General features: G+C 41.4%; 1 protein-coding gene across 4 annotated transcripts in view; it reads right to left on the bottom strand.

Moving 5' to 3' along the window:
- Positions 1 to 21,588, bottom strand: part of DNAAF11 (dynein axonemal assembly factor 11) — a 70,791-nt gene that overhangs the window by 4,731 nt on the left and 44,472 nt on the right. For all 4 annotated transcript variants that reach the window (XM_061438567.1, XM_061438569.1, XM_061438570.1 and 1 more), the window contains 3 exons: positions 21,200 to 21,269; positions 20,314 to 20,409; positions 1,461 to 1,546 (listed from right to left, as the gene is read on the bottom strand). In XM_061438567.1, coding sequence (XP_061294551.1) covers positions 1,461 to 1,546; positions 20,314 to 20,409; positions 21,200 to 21,269 — 252 coding nt within the window. The remainder of the gene's footprint in view (positions 1 to 1,460; positions 1,547 to 20,313; positions 20,410 to 21,199; positions 21,270 to 21,588) is intronic.

Below are 21,588 nucleotides of genomic sequence, written 5' to 3'. Positions count from 1 at the left end.
CCATACCTGTTGTTTAAACAAATCGCATGTTTGAAAACCTCTACAAAACTTTGACAGTTGTCTTTGAATAAAAGAATGCCTGACTGCTTGTATTATGCAAGACATAAATACAGCTCCTGCTCAGGTATTTTTATAGTGATAATTCTGGCATATACATTTGTATCACAAAGATAGTTTGCCTAGGTCCAAAATAGACTTTGCCATCTGGATGGTACGAGTCTGGAAATCTTGAAAAGGAGAAGGAAAGTTGAAAGAGCTGAGATGTTCATTCCAAGGATGAATTGAGAAGGAATGAGAGCTTTGTTTGAAATGCTCTAAGGATTGTCACCACTTGTGGGGGGCAGGCATTGTTCCGAGGGTTTCTAGGGGCAGAGCTAGAACCTTCAGTTGGGAATCTTTAGGCTTTCTGACATTGGGGAATATTGTTGTTGTTCAGTCACTCAGTTGTGTCAGACTCTGTACGATTCCATGGACTGCAGCATGCCAGACTTCCCTGTTCTTCACCATCTCTTGGAGCTTCCTCAAACTCATGTCCATTGAGTTGATAATACCATCCAACCATCTCATCCTCTGTCGCCCCCTTCTCCTCCTGCCTTTAATCTTTTCCAGCATCAGAGTCTTTTCCAACGAGTTGCCTCTTCTCATCAGGTGGCCCAAGTCTTGGAGTTTCAGCTTCAGCATCAGTCCTTCCAATGAATATTCAGGGTTGATTTCCTTTAGGATTGCCTGGTTTGATCTCCTGGCTCTCCAAGGGACTCTCAAGAGTCTTCTCCAACATCACAGTTTGAAAGCATCAGTTCTTGGGCACTCAGCCTTCTTTATGGTCCAATTCTCACAAGACTACTAGAAATTCTCCTGAGAGGGTGAGGGTCCTGTAGGGAAAGAAGCTTAAGCCAAGGCAGGAAGATGACCTATGATTGACAGAAGGGCACACACGGGGTCTCTCAGTCTTTGCAGCCCTGAGAGTTCTGGATGCTATGACAGGCCAGGGGAGTCATAAAAGACAGGCAATGTGAGCAGAGCGCTCAGCAGCACTCAGCAGAGTCCTCGCAACGAATCATAGCTGCATGGCCTCCGGACAATCCAAATGCCTCCCTCTCTCATATTCCTTGTCTGCAAACTGAGGATAAAACTTGTGAGGATCAAATGTGTTGCTATGGGTAAAGCACATAGACTGGCCTCATAGGAAGCAAGTGCCTGGTCAACGTAGCTGTCAGTGGTGCAGATGTGGCCACTTCTATTAGTATCATGGGAAACGGGGACCTAGACATGCACAGATCTGTGTCTGAGCCCTACAAATCAAGAGTTGAAGTTTGGGGAATAAACGTTCAGGGTATGAATCTTTTCTAAACATGCAGTCCCTGTACCTGGTGGGCAGGTGCATTCTAGCCACCAAAAGACAATGGAGAGAACTCTAAACAAAGCTAAAGATGGGCGGTGGGGGTGGGCGGGGATGGCACCTCTTGCTTGTCTGCTCTTTGCTGCTGTCCGGCGTGCTTTTCACAGGCTTTGATGTTCGTTGACAACCTATGATTACTTCGCCCACCTGAAAATAAAAGCACAGCACAGTCCGTGATACATTCTCTCTGATACATCTTCAGAAGTATACACTATATGTTTCCCAAATGCAAAAACACTTAAACTTTCACTGCATATTCCATGAAAGACTCTGACTTTAAGCCCCTACATGCAGACGAGAAAGGTACAATAGTCCCCCCTATCCCTGGGGATACATTACAAGACTCCCAGGGCGTGCCCGAGACCACAGATAGTAAGATACCCTGCTGGAGGAAACGGCAACACACTCTAGCACACTCTAGTATTCTTGCCTGGAGAATTCCACGGATGGAGGAGCCTGGTGGGCTACAGTCCACAGAGTCAGACCCAACTGAGCATGCACACACACACACACAGACACACCAAACCCTACATAGGGTATGTTTGTTTTTTCCTTTATGGATATACCTGTGATGCAGTTTAATTTATAAATTAGGCACAGTGAGATACTAAAAATAACTAGTAATAAAATTGAACAATTCTAACAATATATTGTATGTTACACAGTTGTAGAAATTTAATACCTTCTCCATCTAAGCACCTCTCATGCAAGGTGGCCAGAATTTTTGCAGTTTGAGGTACAACAGCAAAACCAGCACAGAGTTCTTCTTCCTTCTTCATAATTTCATGGATAGAAGGTTCCTTCTTACCCTAGATCTTAGCAATCTCAGCATATGGGTTTTTTTTCCTTTCCTTATTAAGTCGGGAACTTTTACCTTTTCACTTAAAGGAAGCACCTGAAAGCTTCTTTTTGGCATATCTGAGCTGCCAGCATCACTAGTCTTGCACTCTGAGACCGTTATTACATAAAATAGGGGTGGCCTGAACCCAAGCACAGCTGACCTGATAACCAAGGCAGATACTGACTCAGGAATGAGTGGGATTATTTTTGACATCCTGGGTGGGACGGAGCGAGATGGTGCGAGATTTCATCATGCTGCTCAGAATGGCCCACAATTTTAAACTTATGAATTATTTCTGGAATTTTCCATTTAATATTTTAGAAACAGTTGACCGTGCATAACTGAAACCAAGGACAGGGAAACCTTGGATAAGGGGGGGAACTACTTAGACCACAAATTGTAACTATTCATGTTAGTCTTGCAAAGCTACAGGCTACACTTCATTTGCCCAAGGCCAAGCAGGGGGACAGAGTGAATTCATTCATTTGACAAATATTTTCTGAGAGCCAACCCCATGCATGCCAGACACTTCTGGGGGTGTTGAGGACATGGGGGTGACAGAGACACTGCCTTTGAGGAGCTTCCAGTGAATGTGCTGTGGACAAAAATGGTCTGAGCTGGAAGCTCACTGGACCCCGCCTCCTTCCACTGTAGAGTGAGGGAATTAGATAAAATCAGTCGCAAGGGACTCTTCTCCATCTGAAAAATTCTGTAGCTCCATTATCTTTTAAACTGAATAAGCTCAGGGCTAAGCATGTTAAGGTCTCAAAAAAGATGACTGAGTGACTTAATTCAACAAACTTTCAGCAGAGAGCGTTCAGACCCGGCACCTTCCCTTAGGAAGCTCAGAGACAGAAGAGTGTTGTCCAGGGAGGGTGGGAAGAGGAGGAGGCCACCTGCTGGGCACATGCCCACCTGAGCTGGCTGTGTATGTGTTTTATTTAGCCCCCACCTGCCAATCTTCCTATGAGACAGGGATTACCGGTAGGCAGAGAGGGAAAAAAGAAACAAGTCAGAACTCCTCTCCTTAGTCCCCTGACCACGGTAGGGGACTTCCACCCTTCCTTTTCAAGGAAGAGGGAGATCTGGAGTGGGTGTACATTCCTCTCTCCTCCACCCTCACCAGCTCCTTCTCTCAGATGACGGGATGCTTCATTTACTTGCCACATCTCACGGGAGGGCAGGGTCACTCCTCTGAAAGGTGAGCGCCACCGGCCACCCTTTCTCCATCCTGCCTGAGACTTCCTGCCACACAGCAGTGATCAGATCTGTGCAACTGATGATGAAGGAAAAACACTAGGCTTGGACTCTGAGGGTCCAGCTCCGCTCCCATCCATTGGCCAGGCAGGCATACTGGACTAATTATCTGTATTTGGGGAGGGAGTTAGGGACCCCAGGTTAGCCTCAACCCTCAACCAGATTCTCCAATCCAATCCTTACTAGACCTTTGCACTGGTGTGCTGAACACTGAATCAAACTGATAGATAGGGTCGTGTGTTTCCCATCTGACTAGTGATTCTTGACTGCATGAGCCACACTGGTTAGAACACCAGAAAGCCCAGTCCATTGTTCATCATATGTATGCTTCAATACAAGGATGATGAATGAACAAATGAAGCAATGCATCCTAGTCTGGGGGCTGTAGCATCAAACTCAGGGAGGTGAGTGTTCTTATTGTCCTTGATGGTAATCCATCTCCTTGTGGTTGTATAATGGTTCAGTTCAGTTCAATCTCTCAGTTGTGTCCAACTCTTGTGACCGCATGGACTGCAGCATGTCAGGCTTCCCTGTCCATCACTAACTCCCAGAGCTTGCTCAAACTCATGTCCATTGAGCCAGTGATGCCATCCAACCATCTCATCCTCTGCCGTCCCCTTCTCCTCCCCGGCACCAGGGTCTTTTCCAATGAGTTGGCTCTTCACATCAGGTGGCCACAGTACTAGAGCTTCAGCTTCAGTGTCAGTCCTTCCAATGAATATTCAGGACTTATTTCCTTTAGGATTGACTAGTTTGATCTCCTTGCAGTCCAAGGGACTCTCAAGAGTATTCTTCAACACCATAGTTCAAAAGCATCAATTCTTCGGTGCTTAGCTTTCTTTATAGTCCAACTCTCACATCCATACATGACTACTGGAAAAACCATAGCTTTGACTAGATGGACCTTTGTTAGCAAAATAATGTTTCTGCTTTTTAATATGCTGTCTAGGTTGGTCATAGTTTTTCTTACAAAGAGCAAGTGTCTTTTAATTTCATGGTGGTATATAGACCAGTTTTTTTTTTTTTTTGATAGTGTGGTTGTATATTTTTCTACCATATTTTATAAAAATCAATTTGTGTATGTATGATTTACTTCAGTCCCGTTCCCATAGACCTCATGGGAGGGCCTATGTGCAAGGCAGAAATAAAAGATCTGCTTAAATTCCACCCTTTCATTATATGTATTGAACATCCCACTAGGGAAAATATACCTTCAAGCATCACTGATGGTTTGTGTGATGGGCAGACTTTTGCTGAGACTTCAAAAGAGAGGAAAATAACAACAACAACGAGAGCTGCATGTTCCAAACACAGGAAATTACAAGGCTGGAAGAGTTTGTTCTGAAACATTTTTTAAAAAGGTGTATTCTGCATAGCAAAAACTTGTAGAAGAAAACCATGGAAGAACCAACAACAAAAGCTGCCAATGCAGTGTTCACTAAACAATTAGATGAGGTGACTCACGCAAAGGTTTGCCCAATGCAGCAGGTTTTTATTATCATCAAATGAGATTTGTTTTGGAGAAAGCTAATCTTAAAATGGTGTATTTGTTATGTTTTAAAGTCTATTTCTTGCCAATTGCATTGTTTTCCATTCATTTCTTGCTGGCCCATGATATATTTTCAAATGTTCATGTGGCAGAGTAGACATGTTTACACTATTTTAATGTGAAAACTTTTTTTTTCTTTTCTCTAATTGAATTAGTGTAATGGATACAAACATTTCCCCTGTGTTCCTGGCCGATCCTTAAAGAAATGGAAATACTTTTCAGTTTCTATTGATGCCAGTTCTGGGTTCATTAAGGGGCTTCCCAGGTGGCCCAGTGGTAAGGAATCCGCCTGCCAATGCAGGAGACTTGCAGTTCAACCCCTGGGTCAGGAAGATCCCCCGGAAAAGGAAATGGCAACCCACTCCAGTATTCTCGCCTGGGAAAATCCCATGGACAGAGGAGCCTGACAGGCTGCAGTCCATGGGGTCGTAGAGAGTCAGACACGACTGAAGCAACTGAGCATACACACACTGGTTTACTAAACCACAATAATGTCAAATAAGAGGGCAAAGAAAGAGTTGAGGAGACTAAACAGAGATGCTTCCCAGTGAGGGGAACAGAAGAGGTTGTAGGTGTTGGGGTAATGAGAACTGGCACCTTCTTCCTGGGATGGGGGGCAGCAGACCCTCCCTCTGAGAGGCAGGGTGGCATCATGTGGAGGGCAGTGCTGCCCGGGGAATGCCCTCTAATGATGGGGATGTTCCAGGCTGACCCTGGAGCACTTGAGGACTTGAGATACGATTAGTGTAACCGAGACATCAAAGTGTTCACTTTATTTCATCTTTAGAGTAATGTTAATTTCTACTGACCAAGCCAGAGTGAGCCCCAAACCCAACTGTGAGCTGCTCAACTCTTCTGTAGGAGTGAAGGTCATCTACCCATACCAATTACCCCTAATTTATCTGTGGGCCTTGACCACATGGCCTTTTCAGTTCTGGAACTCTCTGCTCCTTCCTTGACATGCCTGGGGCCTGGCACTGAGTGTGAGAACCCAGAGCCTGTGTTTCAGTCTCTCTGGTCAACGTAGGGTATAAGATTGCTCCCTTAGCTGGACTCAGGATGACTCCAAAGAACCACGTGAGCCTCAGACCTCACTGTGGCATCAGCTGGGGCCTCTGGCAGGCCAGCATCACCTGTCAGCTTCTCCCTCTTCCCAATCCTGGATCCTCCCCACCCACAGGAGTGGATCCCTAGGCTGCTCCCTAATAAACATTTTACATGAGAATCTCTGTCTTGGAGTCTGCTTCCTGCAGAGCAGTGGCATCTGAGCACTTAAAAAAACTTTTTTTTCAATTACATCAAATGAAACCAGTGTTAGTTAAAATTCATGAAAATGTCAACCTTAAGAATAAAAGCTTTGGAGCCAAAAGCACAGGTTTTGTATTGCTTTGTGCTATAAATGCACTAATCAGAATGGGAGCATATGCATAATTAGAGTCTTAAAGTACCCCCATTTCTAACACTGTTATTTGTCCCATAATAATAAGCTCAGACAGAGATTCTCTGTGTTTATGGAAATGCAAATAGCATCACAAATTTGGAACTTTTCTTCATGGGAGTTTGCTGTGTACAGGAATCTCAATGTGTTGCTTATTTTAAAGATATTTTCAGCTCATTTAGTTTCACAGGTTCTTTTAAGTTTAAAAGTTAGAGGGAATTAAGAAATCAGCAGTGAGAAAAATATCAACACCAACACTCATATTAATACCAACATTCATCTTAACATCAATATTCATATGAATAGCAAGAAAAACTCTTCTGATAAGAGATCTAGTTTTTCCGGGCAGAGGACTGTGGGTTCAGAGGTCCAAGGTACTGAAATAGTGCAGTGTGGTTTCTTTCTTTGCAGCCCTAGTGCTACTTCCTCTCTAGAAAACGATGCTCATTAACTTCAAGCTTCTTACTCATTTGTACAAAGTGTGTTTAGGGATGACTAATGGAAAAGCTGTAAGAACCAAAATATGTCTAATAAATTACATAATGTGGCCCAACTGGCTTCCTGAATCCACAGAGGGAAATGTAATCAACAGCTTGAAAATTCAATTCTGGGACATGCACACAGGTACAGATTAACATTTTAATAGTGTTACATTTTTTTTTAAAAAACGATTTTTGATATGGATCATTTTTTAAAGTCTTTATGAATTTGTTACAGTACTTCTTCTGTTTTATGTCTTGGTTTTTTGGCTGCCAGGCATGTGGGATCGTAGCTTCCCGACCAAGGATCAAACTTTCACCCCGCATTGGAAGGCAAAGTCTTAACCACTGGACCAACAGAAAGTCCCAATGTGTTCTACTATTTTAACTCATATGTGCGTGCTAAGTCACTTCAGTCATGTCTGACTCTTTGTGACCCCATGGACTGTAGCCCGCCAGGGTCCTCTGTCCATGGGATTTCCCAGGCAAGAATACTGGAGTGGGTTGCCATGACCTTCTCCAGGGGAATCTTCCCCACCCAGGGGTCAAAACTGCATCTCCTGCAGGTGAATTCTTTACCACTGAGCCACCAGGGAGAACTTGTATTTTATATAATGTACAGTCTAACAAATATAGTTAAATCTTTATTTTATACTATTTTTGTTACTACAGAATAAGCTTTGTCCCATTAAATGCTTTTGTGCTTTAAATTTTATCATATCCAATATTAGTTTTGTCATAACCACTCTAATTTTGCTAGAATTCAGCTAATACAGCTTTATTCATTCTTTTCTTTATATATTTCCTGTCTTTTAGAGTTTTACAAACGAGATAGAGGAGCCAATTTTACAACCATTAACTTCCCTACAGATTTTCTGCATTTAAAGTTTCCTTCCTCATGCTTTCTGATTCCATGTAACTCTACTGACTTTTGTTTGCACTTAACTTCTGTAATGCTTTGTAATTTACATATTTTTATTTAATTCTACTCAACTTCCCTAAAAACATTTTATATTAAATATCAATGTGAATAAACTAATATATATATTTGGGGGTTGTGAAATAGAAAGTATATATTAGTAGGCTCTCCCCATTCATACTTTTCCTCTTTTCAAGTTTTAATCTAATCTTTATAAATCAAATAATTGTCCTTTTTGTACCACCCACACCACTTCTTTCAAGGCAATAATGACTTTTTGAATCCTTCTGAAACATTACTCAAAATAATTAAAGCTATTTCTATAAGATTATGGACTTTGAGAATAATACTTTAGAGAGATGACTGTGTCTCAGGACTGACCCGTGGGTGAGGGAAGGTAATGGGTACAGGGGAACGGGTCCCACTGTGCCCTCATTACGTCCTCAGCTCAACGTGACACAGCAGGAAGATACCATAGCCTCGGTCCTCACTCTGCCAGATATCCCTGAGGTATCTAACTTAGTACTCGTCTCCCTTCTTCTTTGCATTTCTAAGACTCTACCCTAGGTAGAAGGTAGAGCACTGCCTAGAGCACAGTGCGTGCATGCTCAGTCGCTCAGTTGCGTCCGACTCTTTGAGACTCCATGGGCTGTAGCCCGTCAGGCTCCTCAGTCCATGGGATTCTCCAGGCAAGAATACTGGAGTGGGTTGCCATTTCCTCCTCCAGGGGATCCTCCTGACCCAGGGATCAAACCTACGTCCCCTGCATTGGCAGGCGGATTCTTTACCACTGAGCCACCTGTAGGTACTCATTAACATGTACAGAATATTTGAATAAGTGACGAATGGTTAGAACTAAGAGCAAAGACCCCTGGAGCTGCTTCTTCCTGCCTATTCTGTCTACAAATGAGGGAGAGGCAGGGGTGTTGTGGGCGGCAGCTTCTTGCATGCTGGCTCTTGTTGCGCTGGGTCCAACAGTGAAGGAGAGACTTAGGGAACCATAGAAGACCCCCATAGTTATGACTATGACAGTTGTCTCTGAGTTAGGAACATCATTTCAAGGTAAGCAGAAGAATGAAAAGCTAAGTCACTTAACAAGTGTCTGAGCTTGTTTGCAACTGGGACTTAGAAACTGAGGCAGAGGGCCGGTCTGGGTCAGTGGCTTCAAGAAGGAGGAGACTGGAGGAAGGACCTCTCATTTATTTTTCACTCCACAGCAATCTGCACTGTACTTTATTCATTTTGCTGTTGTTTAGTCACTAAGTCGTGTCCAGCTCTGTGTGTGACCCCATGGACTTCAAACCCTGCGTCGGGAATATCCCTTGGAGAAGGAAATGGCAACCCACTCCAGTATCCTTGCCTGGGAAATCCTATGGACAGAGGAGCCTGGTGGCCTGGCTTTATATTTATACTAAGTGCTTAATAAATTTTTGATAAATTGAATAAATATTTTAATTGAGTCATTAAACATTCATTGTCTAAAGTTTTTCAGAATTTTGCAGAACGTTTTCCATTTCTGAGTTCTAGCACCTTACTTCCACATTGTGGCAAGCCAAACCTGCTAAATAATTCCCTCATCTGATATTAATAACTTCCATATAATTTATTTATGGATGCAGTATGTTTTTCCTCCGCTATTATTTTGCTTCAGTACACACATTTAACATCTTCACCCATGCCTCCTAAGTAGTTTCTAAAAATGTCTCTACTTTTTTTTCTTTATAAAACTTCCAAACTGTCTAAGCCCATTAGACACCAACCTGCCTTGACATAAGCCAGTTGTTTGATTTGGGGGGTTGAGCCAGTTACTGGGTGAGGTCCCTCACAACTGAAACAGGTTATTATCTAGCAAAGCATATCTCAACTTTAGAAGAAATGGACACTTGTATATTGTTCACTTTCTTATATATTTCTGGCATTCATGTTAATCAATTATCTATAATATTGGCGTTGACCATTTAAATATTCAAAGTTCAAATTCCTAGCAAGGAATATTCTTAATATAAAACTTCAGGATCAATAAGACTTTTTTATTTTCCTCTGGCAATAGAGGAAGTTAATATACGTACCCAGATTTATTGTTGACATTTTAACAACTTCATGATTTGTTAACTGTGTTCTGATTGACTTCACTAAGAAAGGCACATAATTCACTGAGCCCGTTAAAAAAAGATTCCTTTAAAGAATACAAGCTACTTCTTTTTCTCTTTAAAAAGGTCATTAGTCCTAATTAGAAAATATATAAATTACCATTGGTACATTATTTAAAATTCTTTGAACAGATAAAAATACCTGTATAAGTCAACTATTTTGACGTACCTTCTATCTCAAATAAAGACAACTGGCAGCAAAGAAAATTTAGATTTTTGAAAAACTTATCAGAAAAATAGGAAGGATCAGAGTATTGACTTTGATTCCAAAGATACCCAAGCTATCTGAGGAAAAATTTTAAGGGTGTAATTACTGATATTTATATGTACAATCAATACTGACAGTTGCACACAGTTTCATGGCTTTGAAATAAAAGGAGAACAAATCTAAATATCAAACAGTTCCTTCAAAATTCTTTTATACTTGAAAAGCGCAATCTTATCTGACAGTTTCCCATGGAGGATCATCCACACACACAACCTAAGCTTGAAAATGATATTTTATTAGGTTAGGACAAACATCAAGAATGATAAGGATGTTTTAAAAGAAAAGAAAATATCCTTTTGTGATGTTACTAGACGTCGTCTCAGTGGGAAATATCCTACATTTACTTGGACAAGTTCACGATTATTCTTGTTTTTTCTGGGCCAGTGATAGTTCAGAAGTGCTGGCTAGTTTACATCACCCCACTCTCCACCTCCCACAACAGAGGACAGCCATCAACCACATATTCTCAGGGGTTGGTTACTACTGTCCCAGTTCCATCACCCCTTAGGTAGAGTTATTCTGAAGTATATGTTTTTCGGTTTTCCTAGGGGGGCTCAGTGGTGAAAGAATCCACCTGCCAAGACAGGAGATTCGGGTTTGATCCCTGGGTGGGGAAGATCCCCTGGAGAAGGAAATGGCAACTCACTCCAGCTTTCTTGCCTGGGAAATCCCATGGACAGAGAAGCCTGGTGGGTTACAGTCCATGGAGTCACATAGAGTCAGACATGACTGAGCAACTAACTCTTACACTTTCACAGAGCAGATGGGCTTCCTTGGTGGCTCAGTGGTAAAGAATGCCCCTGCCAATGCAGGAGATGCAGAAGACAAGGGTTCGATCTCTGGGTTGGGAAGATCTGGAAAAGGAAATGGCAACCCAGTCCAGAATTCTTGCCTGGGAAATCCCATGGACAGAGGAGCCTGGTGGGCTACAGTCCACAGGGCTGCAAAGAGTTGGACATGGCTCAAGAGACTCAACAAGAACGACGTGTTCTGCACAGTCTCCCAGAGCTTCCCCCTGGGGTTGCTGGCACTTCTCTTGGTTGCCTGCCTCCCCTAATTCCTGTTCAGCACCCTCTTACTTCTCAAATAAACCACTGTACTAATATCTTTCAGGTAGCTTCCACTTTCATGGAGGCCACAAATTTTAAAAAGTGTTTTACAGGTCAAATGTGAGTCTGTGTCTCACAGTTTAATAGACAGCAAGGAGATCAAACCAGTCAATCCTAAAGGAAATCAACCATGAATATTCACTGGAAGAACTGATGCTGAAGCTGAAGCTCCAACACTTTGGCTACCTGATGCGAACAGCTGTCTCATTAGAAAAGACCCTGATGCTGGGGAAGATTGAAGGCAGGAAGAGAAGGGGATGACAGATGAGATGGTAGGAGAGTATCACTGACTCAATGGACAAGAGTTTGAACAAATTCCGGGAGATGGTGAAGGACAGGGAAGCCTGGGATGCTGCACTCCATAGGGTTGCAAAGGGTCCGACATAACTTAGCGACTGAACAGCAACAACAACAATAACTTTGGGATGCTCAGGTTTCCCTTAAGGAGGAAGAGTAGGAAACTGGTGCAGTCAGATTCCAAAACACCGAGTAACTTACTACTGGGATCCCACTCAAGTCTCTGTGAACACTTTATTTAATTTTCAGTGTGGGCTGAATATGTACTTAAAAAAAAAACTATCTACCTACTACCTATCTACCTATAATTTGAGTCCACAGATGATGCTAATGCCTAGATGCCTGGGTTTTGCCAGGCATGTGTGGATGGTACTCACTGCTGTCGCTCAAATTCACGGCCCAGTTTGGGGCCATTTTGATAGCTGTTTAGACAGGCTGAGACTTTTCCAGGCCTGGCTGGCTTCTCACTCACCTTCCTCTGGGTACGGTCCTTTGGAGTCGCATCTCAAAGTGGGCATGGCTTCCTAGAGCCCACCTCGCATAGCTTCCCTGCTAGGCTCTGGACTTTGGCTTTTTTCTTCTCACCCTTGTGTGGTCACTGAAAGCATGGTTTATTCTCTTAGTCTTTCCTTCGATCAGTGGGCAGTAACTGTTCATTATCTCATCACTGTCAAGGTGTTTTTAAAATATATAGTCTATATTCCTAAATTTTCTTTAGTGTGACTGACACTCCTAATGACCTAGTTGGCAACTAGCAGATGGTGGAGCTCTAGAGATGTTACTGACAGTCATGAGACTATGTAGAAAGTGAGTGTAGAGAACAGAAATGAGGTTCCAGGATTGAATGATGGATATGCCAACTTTCAGAGGCCTGGGCAGGAGAAAGCACCAGCAAAGAAGCATCCATTGGCAGAGACCATCCAGTGAGCACGACCTAAGAAGAGAACCGAATCAAAGAGGTGTGTCTAATGCCAACGGAACACCTGTTTAAAAATGGAGGGGCTGATTAATGGTGTAAAAACCTCTTGAAAGGTCAGAGAAGAAGAGGAAGGGGGCTGCCTGCTGGATCTACTCACGTAGAGAGGGCTGGAGACCTCAAAAAGAGATGTTTCATGGATGGGGGTGGGGACGCTGGAGAAAAGATGAATACCTCATTAGGGTTAGTTTTAGAAACTGTGAGAAAATAATTGGAACAGAAAATATAGATGTCTTCTTTTAGAGTTTTGCTGTGAATCAGGTCAGAGCAGTTAAGTGGAGGGGAATGTTTTTATTTTGTATTGTTTTATTTTGGAGAAGGGAGACGTTTTAGCATGTTTTCTAATATAAGTTGTGTGTGGAGAAAATTCAGTGAAGATGCAGAAGACAGCATTGTCAATTGCCTTTCATAGGCAAGTGGAAATAGGAGCTAACACATATCTGGAGAGTTCAGATAGAGTACAGACAGTTCATTCATAGGATAAGGATAGCCAAGGAGGCCAAGCGGGGAAAGGTATGATGTTTGGGGTATGTGGAAATTATCCTTTGATGCTTCTAGTTTTTCAGCACTGCAAGTTTTTAGGAACGAACTGAGGAAGAGAGAGAATGTTCTACAAGAGTAGAAGTACGAATGGAACAGAAAAACCCAGCAAGATGACCAGGTGGCCCTCACTCTAGACCATCTTGCAATTAACATTCAGAGAGTAAGACTGAGTTTATGTTGGGCATATCATAAGCATATTTGAGTAGAGATAAAGTACTGAGAAATGTGTTCAAATAATAAGGGAAAGGGCATCTGAGACTGTTTTCTAGAATCATGGTCTGTAATATTGACCTTTAATATGTGACCTTCGTCTCCTGTGCTCAATAAAGCAGAATCAAGCAGGATGTTCACCAAGTGAAGCTGTAAATATATTTTGCTGTTCAGTTCAGATGGCACCTTCTTTAATCTCAGTTAATTATTCTGAAAGAACACCCTAAGGAAATCAAGAAGCATATTCTTGGAATGCTCCTGGAACTTGTCAGATGAGAATCTAGATGGGAGTTTAATTGAATGACTATGCAAGTTTCCCTGTGAATGCAAAGTCTCAGTTAAATCTTGTTAAGTTGGACTGTGATGAGATCATATGCCAGGTACTCCCAGGCTGATGATGATAAGACTATTCATGGATACACCAGTGAGTCTAACCACACATTTAAGAAAATATATCGAAGGACAAGCATAAACTTTCAGAAAATCTGACAGGGAATAATTCTACTCAGAATAGGAACTAAAATCATACATATAGTGAAAGTCAAAGTCGCTCAGTCATGTCCAACTCTTTGGAATACTGGAGTGGGTAGCCATTCTCTTCTCCAGGAGATCTTCCCAACCCAAGGATTGAACCCAGGTCTCCCGCACTGCAGGGAGATTCTTTACCAGGTGAGCCACCAGGGAAGCCCAAGAATACTGGAGTGGGTAATCTATCCCTTCTCCAGCAGATCTTCCCGACCCATGAATTGAATGGGATATCCTGCATTGCAGGCAGATTCTTTACCAGCTGAGCTATCAGGGTAATGGATAATATTAATTAACGGTAACATGAGCTCAGGGTGTATTATGCCCCAAGAGGTCACCTAGGTGCTTTACATATTCATTTATATAATCCTCAATACAACCTTTAGAGGTGTCACTGATCATTAATATCATTGTATGGACAAGGAGTCTAAGGCACAGAGGGATAAATAATTTGCTCAAGGTCATGCAGCTGTTGAGTAGAAGTATCAAGATTTAACCCAGGTTCTCTGGCTCCAGAGACCATCTCTTTTCACTGTCTCTAAGTGGTAACAGCAATAAAAATTCAAATGGCATTCCTGGAGGCAGAATTGAATGAAATTATTTGAAAGTTAACCTGGAATAACATGCATGGAAAAATAATGAGAAAATGATTGAGGAGGGAGAAGAGTAATTAGGGGAGATTCTTGTTATAAATATTAAAATGTATTTTAAAGTTGCTTTAACGTATTTACTTGCTCAACAAAAATTTATTGACCACCTACTCTTTGCCTGGCTCAGTTCTAGGTACCAGTGACGCAGTAGCAATAAGAGCAGACAAAAGTCCCTATCCTCATGAAGCTTAAATTTTTGTTGATGGAGACAAAGAAACATTTAAATACATGACTGTCCACTGGTGACACATTCTTATGAAGAAAAATACAGCAGAAACCAGGGATAGAGAACAGCGAGGTAGGAAAGGGAAAGCTTGCTAAATACTGGGATCAGGAAAGAACTCAGGGTGAAATAACACTTGAAAAAAAAAAACCCAAGAGAAGGGAGAGAGCAGACCATGAGGATACCTGGGAGATTGGCATTCTAGCAGAGAGAACAGCAAGTACTGAGGACCGGGGTAGGAGGATGCTTGTCATATTTGTGAAATGGCAAGGAGGCCAAGGTGGCTGGAATGATGAGAGGGCGAAGCGGCAGAAGATAATGTCAGAGGGATCGTGGCAGGAGAAGATTCTTGGGGGGATCTTGCTTTTAACTCTGACTAGAAAACATGACTTGGTCTGATTTACACACACTGTAAAATGATCATTTGGCTGCTGTGTTGAGAAAAGGATTAACGACTCTTCCCCAAAGAAGAATAGTGAATTTCTGGTAGACGGATGACACCGTGAGTCCACGTTTCTTGAATGGATATACCTAATGGAATAAATGGCGAGGGGCACTGGAGACGGAGACTCTCTACACGGATCCCAAAAGCTAAGACTAAGGAATAAAACAGTGCTGGAAACGAGCGGGAAATGCCACTGACCCGTGGAGCGGGACTGAGAAAAACCTCATGAGACGCAGAATGCTTCCTCCTCCTCTGTTACCCGGGCAGTTGACCTCCTATTCCCTAATGTCACTTTCTTTCTTTCTTTTTAACTTTTATTTATCTTTGGCTGTGCTGGGTCTTCACTGCTGCTCGGGCTTTCTCTAGTTGCGGCGAGCAGGGGCTACTCTTCACTGCGGTGTGTGGGCTTCTCACCACGGTGGCCTCTCCTGTTTTGGAGCACGGGCTCTAGGTACTCAGGCTTCAGCAGTTGTAGCTCTCGGGCTCGAGAGTACAGGCTCAGCTGTGGCCCATGGGTTTAGCTGCTCCATAGCATGTGGAATCTTCCCAGACCAGGGATCGGACCCATGCCCCCTGTACTGGCAGGCGGATTCCTAACCACTGGACCACGAGGGACGTCCCCTAATGCCACTTTCTGAGAAAGCCAGAGTACTTTTCCATCCACAACCCCAGCCAACTCTTCCAGCTAAGGTATCAACCCTTGAAATCACAGTGGAGGAGATGGCCTTCAGGGAGACGCGGGACCCACAAGTTAAGTTATAATGATGGCCAATGGAGATGGGAATTCTACAGGGAATGGTAGGGATTGTGGTGTCTGGGTATTATACCAACCCACAGATACAGACTCTGTACCAGATGTTGGGAAGCATCTGGTATCATGGAGCTAGCATGAGATAAGAGCCTTTGGGTGTGGTGCTGAGTTGGGAGAACCCAGCAGGGGAATATTCAGCCACGACCCCTGTGACAAAGAACAGACGTGAAACTTGCCTGCTTATCAGCACACAGTCTGTACAGACCCAGCCTCATTCATGGGCAAGAAAGGGAAAAAGATCCATTTGACATCTCTGACAAAATGCTGAGTGAAGTGGCTAATAAGAAATAGTTGAGCAGTTTGTGGGCTCCATTACAAATGTTGCATCCTTGAAAAAATGTATACAAAGTTCATTGCTGAATTTCCACAAACACAGTTGTATTCGTCCCATCACAGACATCATCAAATAGACTGGCTCTTCACAAATAATCTTTACAAATACTATCACAAAGAAGGAACAACTAAACAGCAAATTTGATCTTTTCATTAATTTACAGTATCCAAGTATTACAAACTACCAAGGTCAATTTTAGATATTTCCTGAAATACTGAGTTACCACTTAACATATTGACAACACTGCTTCCTATGAATGAATCAAAAGTATACCTAAGTGTCTACTTGATTTTTATGCTTTAAAACTCTAAGAATATGCCTCAGTCATTATAATGTGGGTCAGACCAACAATTCCTAGACACACAAGATGGTTCAGTGGGTCAAACTTCAGTACTTCAACTGTTTAAATCAATAGGAACTATGAAGATGCTAATTTTTAGTAATACTTATTTTCAATAGTAACCATAAGTGAAGCTAGAATTTTTATTTTTAACTTTTGATGATTTTTTAAGCAAAAAGCTTTTATTCTTTGAGTTTTATAGTCCTTGCAAATACCTAACTCATAAATGAAAAACAACTAATTCTGGGCAAGTAGGTATTCTCCAAAGGTTGATTTTATCGACTAGCTATGTTTTAGGAGGAATAATGACAGAGGTATATAAAAGAAATTATAAAAGGTAATAATTATTAGTTAATAATTTAATTACAATTTCAAAGGACTAATGAAAGGGATAGCTTGACATCAATGTTACTTTAACACAGTAGTCTAAAATCTTTAAGTCTTTATTGAATTTGTTACAACATTGCTTCTGTTTTTTGTTTATTTTTTCTTTTTTTGTTTTGGATTTTTGGCCAAGAGGCATGTGAGATCTCAGCTCCCCAACCAGGGATCATACCCACACTCCCTGCACTGGAAGGCCAAGTCTCAACAACTAGACCACTGGGGAAGTCCCTAAAATCTTAAAAAGTACATATCTCAAAGGAAAAAATGCTACTCAGTTTATTACTGAGAAAAAAAGAAATCTTCTGATTCTGTGTAAATTATCCATCTTCAACTAAGCATTTCTAGAATGCTTTTTCTCTAATAAGCCATTTTTTATGCTTTGCATATATACTTAACATGAAAAATTTAAACTGATATAAAAACAGAAAGGGTAATGGAAATAGAATGCTGCATTTATTTAAAAGATTCATGGGAAAAGAGAGCAGAGGTCTTCTGATCAATGGCCTGGCACCCTGTAAAAGGTACACAAATTGCACATCTTGATTTTCTTTTAGGAAACCAGCGATTACCTTTTAATCTGTGGCTTCTCACAATGGAAATTTCCAAAAAAAAAAAAAAAAACAAGAAAGAAAGAACAGTGCTGATCACAGTGTCATTCAAATGTCTCTGTCGAAACACCAAAGTAATTGAGTTATCTCTTAGATTTCCCTATAGGATATTCTAATCAGCACAGAAGCGTTTCCTTCATTTGTTGTTGTCAACAAGGACAATGAGATTCTTATAGTCGTGTTTGTTGTCTTATTGCTTGACAACAAATTGTATTTGCTGTCTTATGGCCTCAGAGTAAAAATACATAATTAATTACTCAGAATCAATCTGTTACAAAACTGGCTTTGGGATAATGAAGGATTAGTAAATCATTATAGAAACCTTATTGGTTAATCAAGTTTATAATCTCTGTGCCCCCCGGGTCCCTTTTCTTCCTCAAAAGAACCTCCTCTTCCCGCTTTGAAACCTGAGTGACTGGGGCAAAGCTGACCCCACCCTCAGCTCAAGGCATAAGACTGTCTTTGTTGTCTGGCAGCTAAGTAGTGTCCAACTCTTTTGTGACCCCATGGACTATAGCCTGCCAGGCTCCTCTGTCCATGGGGTTTCCCAAGCAAGAATACTGGAGTGGGTTGCCATTTTCTTCTCCAGGGGATCTTCCCGACCCAGGGATCGAATCCGTGTCTCCTACATTGCCAGGCCGATTCTTTACCACTGAGCTACCAGGGAAGCCCACGGCATGAGATAATAGTAACCAAACATATAATAATAGGAATGAAGAAAGGATGACCATCTCTTTGACCAGAGATGTTCCACTGTCCATAGTCAAGCTCATCAAGATTTGTTGGACTCTTCAGCTAAATTGACCAAATCAGTGAAGAGGAGTTTTTATTCCATGGTGATAGGAGAGGGCCTTTCTCTGTGTCTTTCTCTGATTCTCTATATTCATGCAAGGTAAGAACAAGAAATCAAGTCACCTTAGTTACTGCTAGTGCTCAGGTCAGGAAGGAAGCTGGCTTAAGGACAAAGCTACATCAGAAAGGGTCTTAACCTTCCCTTGCCTGAACCCTCTCTACCTTCCAGATGTAGGAATGCTTCTTTATGGTGAAAGTTTTGTTTGCGGTTTCCTGCAGCTTGCAGCATGAAACATCCTAACTCATTCACAGAGTCTGTATTGAGGAATCCAAACTTTCTGTACAGACAAATGATTTTTTTAAGTTTAATTTCCTTAAGTTCTTTCAGGGTTGTCACCTGTCCCTGTTAAGTCTTTTCTGGCTTCTAAAGAGCTTCTGTCTCAGACATTCAGCTCTGAGATCAAGGTTAAGGAGTCTGAAAGCCAGGTGAGGGGAAGCTGTCAGTCTTCAGAAGTCAGCCATATCTAAAGGACACGTACTTCTGTTCTCTATGTCTGTGAGTCTGTTCCTGTTTTGTATATAGATTCCTTTACATTTTTTTCAAGACTCTGTATGTTGAGTCTATATATGAGTCTAACATAACTCAATATATGTTATGTTAGAGAAAAACATAAGTGATATATATGTTTTTCTCTATAAGACATTTAGCAGAAGAGGGAGGAGGAAGAACAAATTAGGAGGATATCATTAACAGATACAAACTGCTATCCATAAAATAGACAAGCAACAGGGATTTACTATAAAGCACAGTTATATTCAGCATTTTGTAAAACCTATAATGGAAAGTAATTTGCAAAAAACAAACAAACCTGAATCAATGCTGTATACCTGAAACTAATGCAATATTATAAATCAAGTATACTTCAAATTAAAAAACTGGAAAAAATACATATACAACACTTCTCTCAAATAAAAGACAAAAAAGAGTTTTAGTTAAAATACTATCTAGTCTGTTTCATAAAAATAATACAAAAAATAATAATGACATCAGTATTCACTGAGTGCTCACAGTGTTATGAATTTTATGTGTATTATCTTTCTCTGTGTTGTTATTCAGTCACTAAGTCATGTCTGACTCATTGTGATACTATGGACTGCAGCACGCCAGGCTCCTCTGTCTTCCATTGTCTCTGAGAGTTTGCTCAAATTCATGTCCACTGAGTTGGTGATGCTATCTAACCATCTCATCCTCTGCTGCCCCCTTCTCCTTTTGCCTTCAATCCTTCCTAGCGTCATTATCTTTCTTAAGAGCAATGTTAGGAAACAGAGGCCCAGCGTTAGATTAATAAGCGGCCCAAAGTCACAAAACCAGTAAGCTCAATATTTGGAATTCAATCACATTTTTTTTTTAATTTTTAGGGACCCAAGGCCTATGTTAGGTAGGCCAATACATATCCTCCCAAAGTTATCTGTAAGGAAAGCACTGATCGCCATGCGACAGACATGCTCAGTGGTCCCTGTGAACCACACCCCCCAACTCTATCCTCATTCTAGTCTGAGAGGCAGAAGAAGGCTGCGGAGACAAGAACTGCTGGCAGGAGGAGTCAGCTGACCTTTGTTCTCCTACCTGACCTGGAGTGAGAAGATTTTCTGGCTCTCTCAGCCAAAAGGACCTTGAACAGAAGTCATCAGGATCCCTAGTAGGTCAGGTTCCTTCAGGAACAAACTTACCCAGACTTGAGATGGATGTAAATGGTGCTGCCTACCTTGGGCATGCAGACGACCAGGTGCCCTGTGGTCTGAGATCTTTTAGCAAAACTGCTGTCAGGTTTGACTTCTGCAGGGAGGACGAGCTGAAATGGCTGAGAGTAGACAGGAAGCATATTACACGAGGGAGTTCCTTTAAGAGGCATTTTTGTTACATATTTAAAATTTACCAATTGTTAACAAAAATCTAATCAGACTTATTCAGAAAAAATAATATATGGGGCTATACTCCATAGGCACAAACTATTTTACCAATTTTAATGAGTGGCTAAAGAACAATTATCAGTCATAAATCATAATTGGTCCAAGTATGATAACATGGCTGATAAAGCACTTATAGATAAAACGTCCTATCATAAAATATCAACATATTTCCATTTTTAAAGTCTTTAGGCTATCTCACATGAATACTTAGAATCAGCAAAACATGCTATTTCAAAAATGATAAAATTACAGTAGGAAAGGCTACCCACTTCAGTATTCTGGCCTGGAGAATTCCATGGACTGTATAGTCCGTGAGGTCACAAAGAGATGGACACAACTGAGTGACTTTCACTTTCATGAATGAAATCATTAACCGTTTTAAATGTGTATAATATTGAAATACAATTTCAAGCACAGGCTACCCATATAGACCATCTTATCAGGTCTGGGAAAACTCTAACTAAATAGATACAGGTTAAAAATACTAATTTTATCAAGGTACACCATGGTCAGCAACCGTTTCTGCTAAATACCCCTTCTGTTGTAAAATCGTGTGTCTAAAGCAAATAGCACTGAGTTTCTCTTTTTCTATTTTAAAATGGCTTAAAAAATTTTTGAGGCAAGTTAGTTTGGTTTTAGGCTGAGTTCTGCAGTAGTAACAGCCTACAGGGCCACACTTACCTTTCCCTTGACCATCACTCGCACGTAAGTTGGCTGTACATCAACATCGATTAAAGAGGTGTCCATATACCTGCAAAATTCAACAATCAAGTCTTGTAATTTTTCAAAGACATTAAGTTTAAAGAAGAGCAAATACGAAGTTGCACTTATGGGGCCATTTTAACTGAAGAAAGTTCACAGTTTCCATGATACACAGGTCTTAGAATATCCATCTTAAATTAATCCCCAGATCTCGCAGGAAATCCAACATATCAGCAATTTCATTTTTAGACCCACAAGTACACTTGGCATTGATTGCCCCTCGCCCCAAAATATCTGCAGCCTGAAATACCAGAGGTTCACAGAAAATGGCTTGCCATGCTCTTTCATGAATATTTTATTTTAAGCCC

This window comes from Bos javanicus, chromosome 14 (genome assembly GCF_032452875.1).
Source record: "Bos javanicus breed banteng chromosome 14, ARS-OSU_banteng_1.0, whole genome shotgun sequence".
Taxonomy (NCBI): Eukaryota; Metazoa; Chordata; class Mammalia; order Artiodactyla; family Bovidae; genus Bos; species Bos javanicus.
This window is presented reverse-complemented; position numbering and strand designations above follow the sequence as displayed.